Source organism: Chinchilla lanigera, unplaced genomic scaffold, assembly GCF_000276665.1.
Source record: "Chinchilla lanigera isolate Chin_1 unplaced genomic scaffold, ChiLan1.0 scaffold00021, whole genome shotgun sequence".
In the NCBI taxonomy this organism is placed as follows: Eukaryota; Metazoa; Chordata; class Mammalia; order Rodentia; family Chinchillidae; genus Chinchilla; species Chinchilla lanigera.
In genome coordinates, this window is record NW_004955422.1 from 17032054 (window position 1) to 17044842 (window position 12789).

Consider the following 12789-nt stretch of genomic DNA (forward strand, 5'->3'; position numbering starts at 1 on the left):
AAAAAAAAAAAAAAAAAAAAAGAGATGGGATGCAGAATCCAGGGACACCGATGCAGCCACAGTTGCCAGAGCAAAATACCAAGGAGATCACTGAACAGAGAGACACCTACGGAGCTCAGCTGAATACCGATCAGTATGTGCTTAAGAGAAAACTCCCCAGGGCCTGGGGAAAATGCCATCCACAACCATCAGAAGACAGTGACACTGCCCAGTGCTCACACGAGGCTAGGAACAGTGCCTAACTCCATTAGCTGGAGTAGAAATCTTAGGACCCGTGGGGTACTGGACAGAGAACCAGCACGGAGCTTGTTTCGGCAGTGAGAAGTATCACCCTCTTCCAGATCCCAACCAATCTGAAAAGCAAGAACCAGGAAGATCATAGTGCTTACAAGTACGTTACTGCCTTCTGAAATAAAGCTCGAGATATTTCCAGGAGAACAAAAATATCCACTAGGCAAAAAGGTAAAATTCTCAATGTCAGGGGGGCTGGGGATTTAGCTCAGCAGCATAGCGCCTGCCTGGCAAGCACAAGGTTGTGAGTTCGATTCCCGGTACTGGAAAAAATAAATAAATAAATAAATAAATAAATAAAATAAAATAAAATTCTCAATGTCTGCCATCCAGACAAGCACTAGCAGGTGCATAAAGCAGCCGAAGACTCAAGCCCGAGAGAGAATGCGTAACCAAGACTCAAAAATGCAGAGATGACAGGACTCATAGGCCAGGGTACTGAAAGATATTATACTGCAAATGCTCCAAGCTGTATCGTACTCTTCAAAAAGTAAGGAAAAACACAAATGACATAGGAGACCTAACTCTTAACTTCCGGGTTTCAGATGAAAATTATACGATAGGATAGATTCAACATGACAAATAAAAAAAAAAAAAACATGACAAAAAAAAACTGGTGAATTTAAAAATATACCAATCAAGAGGTACGCAGTTTTGGTTATATCAGATATATTATAGCTCAGAGGAATAGCACATGCCTAGGTTCAATTCCCCAATACTAAAAAAAAAAAAAAAAAAAAGTAAGTTCAAGAACAGCCTGAGCTGCACAGCAACACCCTGTCTCAAAAAAAAAAAAAAAAAAAAAAAAAGTAAGTTCTAGAAATCTATTGTACAACACTGTGCTTGTAGGTAACAATATTATAATGCAAGCTGGGCGTGGTGGCACACGCCGGTAGTCCCAGCACTCAGGAGGCTGAGGCAGGAGGATCGTTGCAAGTGTGAGACCAGCCTGGGCTACAAAGTGAGCTCAAGTCCAATCTGAACTGCATAGCAAGACCCTGTCTCAAAAAAAGACCAAAAAAAAAAAAAAATTATATTGCGGACTTGCAGACTTCAAACTTTTTAAAGAGAATAGTAAGTGCCTTCACCATCATTTAAAAAAAAACTATAACAAAAGAAACTATTCAAGGGCTGGGCATGGTGGCGCATCCAAGCACTCAGGAGGCTGAGGCAAGAGGCTGAGGCAGAAGGCTGAGGCAGGAAGACCACTGTCACAATTTGAGGCCAGCCTGGGCTACACATCGAATGCAAGGCCAACCTGAACTACATTGCAAGACCTTGTCTCAAAAAAAGAAAGAAAGAAAGAAAGAGAGACAGAGAGAGACAGAGAGAGACAGAGAGAGACAGAGAGAGACAGAGAGAGAGAGACAGAGAGAGAGAGAGAGAGAAAGAAAGAAGAAAAAAATTATAAGACACAAAGAAACAATACAAAAAAACAGAAAAAGAACTGGTGAACTGTGGAAAAACTTGAAGCAGACAAACTGGAAGCCCCCAAGAACAGGAGGGAAGGACAGAAAAAGGCATCGGCAGAAATAATGGTCAATTATTTTCTGAAATTGATGAGAACTACAAATCCACAGATCCAAGGTCAACAAATATCAAGCACAAAAAGCAGGAAGAAAGCTGGGTATACTGATGCACACTCTCACGAGGCTGAGACAGGAGAATCACAAGTTTGAGACCAGCCTAGCAATTGAGCAGGACACTGCTCAAAGAAGTACAAATAAAGTAAAATAAAATAAAAAGGGCTGGGGGCACAGCTCAGTGCTACAGCACTTGCATAGCATGAACAAAGCCTTCTGTTGTGGCTTGTGTTTAGATGTCCCCCCAAAGCCTCATGCAGTAGTAAGTGGGGCTTTTTCAGAGGTGGCTGGATCTAGAGTGTATGATGCTGGGACTAGTTCATGGGGCAATGCTAGGATTAAGCATGCTAGGATTAAGGGTGTGTGATTACCAAACTAGCCCACTGATTAGCTAGCACTTGCCCTAAATTGAGTAACCTAGATAAATAAAGAAGGGCCAGAAAGAAGCTGCTACTGTCGCTTGTGGGTTGCTGGCTTGCTTTTGCCTCACATGAAGTGTTTCTCCTCTTCAACGCCCATCTGCTGTGCCACCCTGCTTTGGAGCCAGCTGACTATGGACTGAAACCTCTACAAACTGTGAGCTAACTAAACCTTTCCTCCTTTTACTTTGGGTGTTGGGTATTTTGTCCTAGCAACAAGAAGAGTAACTAAAACAGGTTCCATTCTCAGCACCACACAACAAAATGAGTAAGTTTTAAAAAACTGCTCTAGAGATCTGCTACACAAAAACGTGTAGCTAATAACCTGTACTGTACCTTAAGTAGAATTAAGGTGGTAAACTTTGTTTTATGTGAGTTTTTAAGTGTTTTTTTTGTTTTATTTTTTCACTTGTTTGGTTTTTTGCTTTTTTGAGACAGAGCCTTGCTATGTAGCCCAGACTGGCCTCCAACTTACAGCTATCCTCCTGCCTCAGCCTCCCAAGTGCTGGGGTTACAGGCATGTGCCACCATACCTGTCTATTTTATGTGTTTTTGACCAGAGTTTTTTTAAAAAAAAAAGAACTCCTTGTGATGAATGTAATCCATATGTACTGTGGACATGTAGTAATAAAAATTTTAAAGAATTTTAAGAAAGAAAAAATCTGGGATATTATTTTAATGTCAAAGTAAATTTTTAAAAGTATCATTATCAGGGATAAAGAAGGTCATTTCATAGTAATAAACTTGTTAACATTTAGGCCCCAAACAGAAAAGCTTCTAACAATTTGAAGCAAAAACTAGTAGAACTAGACAAAAGTATACTTTATAATCAAAAGGTTGCGGCACCCCTCCCCCGACAAGGGGTGGGGTGGGAGAGAAAATCAGCAAGGCTACAGAAGACTTGAGCAGCACTATCACCCTCGTGATCCAACCAACATAACAAAGAACTCGCCAACAATACCATGATGCACGTTCTTTTCAAGCGTAAGTGAACACTCACAAAGAGTGTCCATTTGCTGGACCCTAAAATAAGCCTCAAGAAAATGATTCAAGTCATAGAAAGTCTGGATGTACACAGAATTACAGTCCCCACACAACAAGAGAGATAAGAACGACACCTGGAAAGTCCCCAACTGTTTGGAAACTATACAACACACTTCTAAAAATCAATCATGCACACCTATAATCCCATTACTTTGGAGGCTGAGGCAGGAGGATCACTGAAAGTTTGAGTCCAGCCTGAGCTACAGAGTGAGTTACCAAGACCAGCCTGAAGTACATAGGGAGAGCTTGTCTCAAAAAATCAAAACAAACAAACAGTGGGTTTAAAAAGAAACCAAGATTTCCAGGCATGGTGGCACACACCTGTAATCCCAGCACTAGGGAGGCTAAGGCAGGATCATTGCAAGTTCGAGACCAGCCTGGGCTACACAGTACGCTCAAGGCCAGCCTGAACTGCATAGCGAGACTCTGTCTCAAAAAGGCAAAAAAAAAAAAAAAAAAAAAAAAAAGAAAAAGAAAAAGAAACCAAGATTTCAGGAAGGAAAAGAAAAAAAAAAAAGGCCTAAAAGGAAATTAGCATTTTAAAATGCATGAAAATAAAAACACAAAGTATCAGAATGTAGAGGAAGCCACAGAAGCAGTAGTTAGGGGGACAAGTACAGAGCTACATGCCCACTCCAGAAAAGGAGAACAGCTCTAATCAACAATCTCAGTGTTTACCGTAAGAAAAAGAAGAGAAAATCAGACCCAAATAAGCACGTAAAACACAATAAAGATCGCTGACAATATGAATGAAATAGAAAACAGAAGGACAACAGTAAAAGCATCAGGCTCTTTGAGAGCAATAAAACCTCTAGCCAGATCAGGAGGGAAAAAAAGAATAAATCACCAACATCAGGATTAAAGAGCCAAGTATGTCCACGCAGAGTCCACAGACACTAAAAACAATAATAAAGGAGTATTACGAATAACTTTATGCTTCCAGATCCAACAATTTAGAGGAAAAGGACAAATTTCTTAAACTACACAAGTTTACCCAAGAAGAGAGGACGACCCGCATGGCTGTCTGCTGAAGAAACTGAATCTGCAGGTACAAACCTCCCTACAGAGATTCAAGGTCTACAAGGTTCCCGAGATTCTACCCAGTACTGAAGTAAGAAGTAATGTTATGCCGCAGACTCTGCCAACAACTGGATGAAGCAACTCCCCGAGACACACACACACACACACACACACACACACACACACAGGTGGCGTCACCTCTCACCTGTGTTTGTCGCGAGGACCACCTTGGCCGAGGTGAGGCTTTCCACCATCGCTGCTTCTTCCCTCTCCTTCAGCTCTTTTCTCAACAGCTTAATTTCACTGCGGAAGTTACTTTTATCCTTCTTATCCTGGTTCTTTTTGTTTTTTACCTAGGAAGAGAACGAACAAAATTACAACTATTTTAGCACAGCTTTGTAATTTTTTTTACATGCATAGAGTGCTTTATCTTTTTTCTTTTTCTTTTTTTTCTTTTTGAGACAGGGTCTCACTATGCAGTTCAGGCTGGCCTTGAGCTCACTTTGTAGCCCAGGCTGGCCTTGAACTCGCAACGATCCTCCTGCCTCAGCCCCCCAAGTGCTGGGATTATAGGTGTGCCACCACACGCGCCCGGCTTCAGCGTGCTTCTTCTTAACATCAGCTGGTCCAGTTCAATAAGCTCCTGAGAAAGCACTAGAAATTCAAAACTCTTTCTGGAAGGAGCCACAGAGGCATGTGACTAAGTATCTCACATCCCACCCTGCCTCACAGTCATGTCACCTGCACAGGCACAGCCGGAAAGGAAATGTCGAGTCTTGGGCAGAGGCGCTGCTTGAACTGAAGCCAGATGAAGCCAGGATGGCCCCTGCAGGGCCACCCACGCCCCTGGGGAGGACCAGTGCCCACCCGTCCCGCGATCTGGGCTGCAGGAGCTCACAAGCTATGGAGAGGCTCAGCTCCACACATCATTCCACACATTTCTAGAAATTAAATGTTTTGATCCATAAAAGGTTTACCTAATCCCCAATTTAGTTCTATACTCCAAGAAGACATGTAGCCTTTTCTTTACTTCTGATTTCTGCTTTGGAGGATGGGGTCTTGGCAGGAGTGAGGGGAGCTTATTTTATGGTGTCTAATTTACAAGAAAATCCTGAAGAGCACTGATTTCAACAGGAAGAAGAAAATGAAATCACCCATACTCGTGACACAGCAGATAGTATCACTGCATACTCCACATGTGGTTATCCTTGGTGCCATCTCCTAACCCCCGGCTGGCACCCACAGCTGTTCATACCTGGGAAGCCTTCATGTCCCAGGCCAAGGGAAGCAGGGACTCCCAGTATCCACCCTGCTGCTACCGCTCTGTGGCGAGGATACTCCCTGCTGTAGTTAAGGAAATAAGGGCAAACCTGTAATCTACAGGACCCAAGAGCTCGCAAGCCCTGGACAATACAGGAGACACCACTGCACCCTGAACCAACCGCTTCCGCCTGCCTCAGCAGGCTACTGGCATCTTCTCCTACAAGGACAGCATGAAGTGGACCCAAAGTTTCTGGGAAGGGGTTTCTGTTCTGAATCTCTCCGTTCAGGCTGCTTTCCCCCTCTTTCCAATGTTATTCCTCACCAACTGGCAAGTACTTTAACGCAGCTGAGTCTCTACTAAATGCTGAACACAGTTCTCTAGCAAAAATGAGCTGCTCCCTGCCAAATGACAGTTCATTGATTTTTGATCATTAAATCAATGGAAGCAAGGGAATAGCAAGAATACAGACACCATTCATTCTTCAAAGATCACAGAACAGAAAATACAAGCCTTGGGGACAGTGACTCTGTGGTACATACAAAGACCTGATCGATGTCCTTTCTGATGTCCGCAACAATCTGGGCAGTGTCACTCCGAGCTAAAACCGCATCCAGGGAATGCTGCTGAATAGCCTCCAGGAGGCGGGCAGGGTGGCCAAGGCGCAGAATCCGCTGCTTACACTGAGCCAGCCGCTCCACCAAATTGTCCACGGCGATGTTAGAGGGAGCGCAGCACAGAACCTGGGAAACACAAGCTCAAGTTAGGGCCAAACAGAGAGCTTTAAAGGTGAAGAGGAAGGGCAGAGCACGCACAACTCGCAGTGTTTCGGTGTAAAAAGGCAGCGTTTTCAGGGTGAGGACAGCCCAAAGACATAAGTCACTGCAAACCGATACCACATCTGCATAACCACAACTTCGATCTCCTACACTTCTTCGTCACCAAAGCACCAAAACAAGCTAAGTGACTTGCACCTGGACCCAAAAGATTCAAGTTCCTCAAAATAATCGGGAGCTGGGACTCCCATCCTGTCACCAGTCAAACTGTATTATCATCTGATGAAAACAAATGAGGTGAATCTCTCTGCTGGGCTCCAGCTCACTTCCAGAACTGCAGTCCCGCCGCCAAGAGGAAGATGTAACAGCGGAGTAGAAAGTCCCTGTGTACCCCGGACATTTTCCTGCATGCTGCCACCACCCCACTGACATAGCCAAAGGCACCTGGCATGCGAGTTCGTAAATAAGGGGTCCCGTTTCACTCTGTGCACTGAAATAGGAGGGGCTTGAACAAAACACCAAATCTGCTTCCTGCCTATAAAGCATCTTTTCTTGCAAGTTTTCAACAGCCGAAAGACGCTCCCTAGTGGGGAACTCCGGGACAAAGCTTTTTAACTGAGTGACAGGTTTCCAGTGGCTCTGCAGTTACCTCCTGCCTCTGCCACTCACTGCTGAGCACTGGGTCTGCTTTTTGGTTCCCTCTGCCATGAACTGGGAAGGCCCGCAGCCCCAGCAGGCGCAGCTTCTGTGAGGGGTAACTCCCGACATGCACAGCACCGGGAGGGGCACAGCCTGTGATCACCACGTGTCACAACTCTGATGCTCAACATTCTTAGGAACCAGGAGGACTGATTTTTGGAGTTTCCATGTGCTCAGACCTACACTGACTCATGTTGATGCAGATGAACACGGAAGATGTTTTCTCGACCATTACAAATGTAAGTAGACAACAAAATGTTACGGAAAGAGGACCAAGATGGGGGAAGGGCTGCAAAAAGAATTAACATGTATGTGTACATGAACCGACTCCCCACGAAGAAGTGATTGTTATGTATTGCAAACATGCACTGGTAAAAAATAAAAATTAAAAGTTGAAAAAATGCAAAATGTTAAAATCCACATTTTAGTAGGTCAGCAATCTGTACCACACATGTGGGTTGTACCAGTTGTTGTTTTTGTTGTTTGTCTTTTTGAGACAGGGTCTCCTTATGTAGTTCAGGCTGGCCTTGAGCTCACTTTGAGGCCCAGGCTGGTCTCGAACTCGAAAAGATCCTCTTGTCTCAGCCTCCCGAGTGCTGGGATTACAGGCGTGCACCACCACGCCAGGCCTGCGTTGCATCAATTAACCAGGCACCTGGTAAACTGCAATTCCACCATCTGCCTAACCCAGATACAGGGCTCCCAAAGAGCACAGATTGGGCCCTGGCAAATGTCATGCGCCCAGCCTGGGCCTGAACACAGTGCAGGAGCCTAGGAGGTCTGGGGCAGTAAGCCAGGGCAGGCCCTGTTCTCAACAAAAGCTTCCATCTTTCTCCTCTCATAGCTCGGACAGGGGCTACCACCGAGTTCCCATGTCTCGTGGGACTACTAGAAATCAAAAAGCACCTGGCTCCACACTCAATTTCCAAACACTCAGGAGGGTACCGGCCAAACCCACCACAGCTGCAGTTGGGAGCCTGTGGAGTGCCCACTGGATATGACAGATAAGAGCTGGTAGGCACTCAGGAAGTCGAGTCGGCTGCCCACCTTTAAGCCTTGCTTCACAGATTGAAGAATGACCTCCACCACCGTTGTGGTTTTCCCAGTGCCAGGAGGCCCATGGATGATGGCGAGTTCTTTCTGAGACAGGGCAAATGAAACTGCTTCTTTCTGCGAGGGGTCCAGGGTGGTATTGTAGAATGTTAGCGGGGCTGCAGAAGAAGCACCAGCATTAGACCCTTGCATTTCGTCAACTGCTTTCTCCCCGCAGGGCAGGTGTAAACAGGAATAGTGTTGCACATAAGGACATGCTGGGCCTCCCTGGGACAGAACTAGCCTGCTGTCTTCAAAAGAAGACTTCTAGCACAGCAATCCACAAAACACACAACACCCGGCCTGCTGCCGACTTTCCTAGGTTTTACCAGAATACAGGCAAGCCTATTTGGGTTCCATACTGTCTTCGGGTGCTACGGAAGAGAAGAGCTGTAAACAGACCGTGTATCCCCACGAGCTAAATATTTACAACTGGTCCCTCGATGGAAAAAGTTTGCCAACTCATCTTTTAGATGAAGGAAATGTCCCTTGGAACCATTTCATTCCTTTTAAGTGCCCATAAAATGATAAAGAGAAATTCCAGGGCATTTCTATTTGGATCACGAAATATGCAAAGCACAAATGGCGTGCTCATGATGCTCCTGTGTTCTTGAGAGCAGAGGTCATCACAGGCCTGCTACAGAGACACCCACAGATGAGCACACTGAGCTCAGGAGCAAAAGGTGCTGATCTGCATATGCAAAACCAAAAGCAACGGGCAAAACAGCCCTAAGAGCAGGTCTCGGGGGGACAAATGTGTCAGGGAATCTGAAGTTCCTGTCCACATCCTGCTACTCCACACCGCATGCTTTTGCCTGGACGACAGCCGTACTCAACATATGCCACTACCCTTAAACATGGTAAGCAGATTTCTAATTCAGTTTCCAGCTCACAGTAGCCCTGCAACAAATATTTGACAAAAATATGACAGAAATGCGAGTGCTTTCACAATTTCCACAGGAAAACTGACAGAAAATGAGTATTTACACAACAATACAGCATGAGGAACTGCAAACAGGAAAGTGCTACAAAGCAGGTGTGTTTAACGTCACACTGGAGTGTGAGGCGCAGGTATCATAAAAAACGAGGATGGGGCGTATGCTCGATGGTAAGGCACTTGCTTAGCACGCACGAGGCCTTGAATTTGAATCTTAGCACCTCCCCAAAATAGGGATGTGGGCAACTCTTGCATTAGCCACTGCTTTAAAAACTGACAGAAGGTCAATAGCTGAAGGACTGTTAAATTAGGGATGGTCACTCAATGTGATGATACACTCCTCTTAAAAACAAAGACTTCAAGAACTCTGAAGTATATGAGAACACGTATGGGCTACTGTAGGCAAGAAAAGGAGGGTGCTTGGGGGTATGTCTGTGTATGTACAAAACAGACACATTGGGCTGGGGATGTAGCTCAGCAGCACAGTGCCTGCCTGGCAAGCACAAGGTCCTGAGTCCTATTCCTGGCACCACCCCTCCCTGCCAAAAAAACCCACAGCATTCAACATAGGTAAGAAAAAAATACTACAAAAATACACACAAAGCGAGGCATGGTGGCATAAGCCTGTAATCCCAGCACTCAGAAGGCTGAGGCAAGAGGATCACTGAGAGTTCGAGGCCAGCCTGGGCTACAAAGTGAGTTCAAGGCCAGCCTGCACAGCATAGCGAGATCCTGTCTCAAAAAGACAATCAATCAATCAATCAATCAATCAATCTAGAATTTAGACATTAGAAAGAACGTTGTTTAAAAACCCAGTGGGATGAGCTGCCTCATCAATACCGGGTCGGGGAAGGCACCTAGGTCTCGCAGTCATTCGGACATGCATCCAAAGACACTAAAGTAGTGTTCTTCTAATTGTGCATTCTCAAACTCTTCCTGAAATGGCTCAGGGTCACATTGTCCTTGATAATATCCATTAAAAAAAAAATTAAAAACCTAAAAGTTCTCACGTATTTCCTGGGCAGGACTGGGGACAGATCCGCCGAAGAGGACTTCGATGAGCGACGACACAGGCCCCGAATGGTTCTTCTTCAGAGTAACCAGGGCTCTGGGAGGGGAGAGAGCAAAGTGAGGAGCTGGTGGCCGGCAATTCAGGACCACCACCTCACAGAGGGCACACAACAATCCGTGACCGAATGGGGGCTCTGTTGCTGAGAGGGGTGTCAGTCTGTGGCCCAGAGGCAGCAAGGGGGGTCAGGGTTAAGGAAAACATCCCACCTGATTCCAGCCACACACACTTACTTCTTCAGGCGCTTGTAAGTGACGTCATTGGCAAGCTTTAACAGTCTGTAGACACTCTCCCGGTCCAGTGTCAACTGCAAGTCATGGGATTCATCAAAGGCCACTGAGACGGATTTCTGGGTGATACGGGTCAGGATCCCAGTGGCCAGCTGCCTGCCTTCATTAGCAGTGTCATACAGACCCACGATATCACCTGCAAAACCCAAAGCTCAGTTGCATAAAACTCTGAAAAAGACTAATTCTAGGTTTTTTGGTTTTTTTTTTTCAGTGCTGAGGATCAAACCCAGGGCCTCACACGTGCTAAGCAAGTGCTCTACCAGTGAGCTGCGTCCCCAGCCCAACTTGTTACATCCATAATAAGTGAAACCAGTAGCCTTAAAAACAAAATAGCGACTACTAAGTCACATGTGCAAATCCACCTGAGGTCAATGAACTGTTCAAAACAAGACAGACAGTCAACATGCTATACAAGATCATGAGTAAAACCTACCTAGCCCTGAGATGAGGAAGGAGAGAAACAAAGATCACCACCTGCCAGAGTTCAGTGCCAAGGGCTCTAAGGAGCAATGACACGGGAGGGGATGGAGGGAAAATACTATTCTCCAAAGCTTTAGCAAGAAGGGCTCCCTGGGAATGGGGGCAGTGGGTTGGACGCAGAAGGAAGCAAGGCCAGGAGCTCCAGGCAGCAACAGGACATCTGTACAGAGGGGCAAAGGCTGCTCACTGCCCACAGGACCCACACTCCCTTCTGCCTGTCACAGCAGCACTGTCTCCCTCCACCAGGGCAGTCTGGAGGGCTTCTGCTGACCACACCTCAGCCAATCCATGCTTCCCAGGCCCTGGCCAGTGTGGGTTCAGGGATGCGCATGTGGCCACAACAGAGCCTGAATAGCTATGAGACTTCCCCCGGGCGTCTCTCCCTCCCAGCTAGACAGAAAACAGGGAGCAGGACCAACACTGCTCCCATGCTGTGTCTGAGGGGAAACCCACCCGGAAGACAGCAGAGCCACGCGAAGGCGAGACACTAAGCCCTGGGCCGTGCAGCCGTCTTCACACTACAACCACTTCCACGTTCCCTTCCTTCCACCTGGCTCACAGGCCACCCTGAGCTAAAAGCCAGGGCTGCATGTTTACACCCCATTCACTCCCTATCTGCAATCCACACAGCAAGTTTCATCTGTACCTTGGATCTTCCCCACCTCCTTCTCCAACTCCATAAAGACCAACAGTAGATGGCAACTATGGCCCCAGGGGCTGAGCAGTGAATCTCACACAGGTTTCCCAAGCTGCCCTGTACAGGGCTGCATAACACAAATGCGGACACAGAAACACACCGCAGCTCTGGATTTATGTCTGGGCTGCTGAGACTTCTGACTGCTCCCAGAAGAGGGACCGATAATCATACCCCCTAAATTGATCAAACTTTCAGCTTGCTGCCTTCTCACACAAGGGCTGCTGCCTCTGACTGCCTGTTTATCCACCACTCATTGATCCTGTGGGTCCGTCACTTCATGATGCTAACTATGTGGGCATGCATCTTCACCTATACACTTTCAGAAGGCGCCCACTGCCTGCACAGATTCACTCTGACAGCTATGCGAAAGCGGCTACTGCACCCAGTCTTGCGAGAGGAGGCACTGATTCTAGCTCATATGACAAGAAGGCCTAGCAGCCCAAGTTCTGCTCAGATCTGACTCCCGCTGGCAGGTTCCCCTCATTACTTCTCTCCTCCCTCACTTCATCTTCTCCAAGTCCAGCCAGGATCCCAACAGCTGCTGGCAAGAATCTACGACACCAAAATAGGAAATGAAAAACTCTGTCCACACCAACAAGGCAGAGACTTTTATTGTGAAAAGGACAGCATTGGCAACATTGGTGCCTCTAGGTTTCTAGGGCTAAGGCATCTACACAGCACCCCAGATGTGTGGTTAAGAAGCTTCTTTTGGGCTGAGAATGTAGCTCAGTGGTAGTGTGCTCTCCTGGCATGTTCAGGGCCCTGGGTTCCACCCCCAACATCACACACACACACACACACACACACACACACACACACACACACGCTATCCCTTCTTTCCAAGAGGACTGACATGAGCTTAGACAAAGCATGCTGAACAAAGAAATACTGAAGATCCAGAACAGCACATAATGTGTGTTTAGTCTGTCAGTTATATAGAAATATGAGAGTCAATTGTAATTTTAATTTTTCTGGGAGCCACACTCAAAAAGTTAAAAGAACCACACAAAATTTTTTTTTTTGGTACCAGGAATCAAACTCACGATCTCACGCGTGCCAGGCAGGTGCTTTGCCGCTGAGCTATATCTCTAGTCTCTCAAAATTCTTTTAATAATTTTTTTTTTTTTTTTT

General features: G+C 46.1%; 1 protein-coding gene across 1 annotated transcript in view; it reads right to left on the bottom strand.

The window, feature by feature from the left end:
* The window catches only part of Ighmbp2 (immunoglobulin mu binding protein 2), a 29870-nt gene that overhangs the window by 14199 nt on the left and 2882 nt on the right, over positions 1-12789 (bottom strand). The window contains exons 3-7 of the mRNA XM_005384263.2: positions 10425-10617; positions 10133-10230; positions 8141-8304; positions 6161-6361; positions 4563-4710 (exon numbers count right to left, since the gene is read on the bottom strand). Of these exons, the coding sequence (XP_005384320.1) occupies positions 4563-4710; positions 6161-6361; positions 8141-8304; positions 10133-10230; positions 10425-10617 (804 nt within the window). The remainder of the gene's footprint in view (positions 1-4562; positions 4711-6160; positions 6362-8140; positions 8305-10132; positions 10231-10424; positions 10618-12789) is intronic.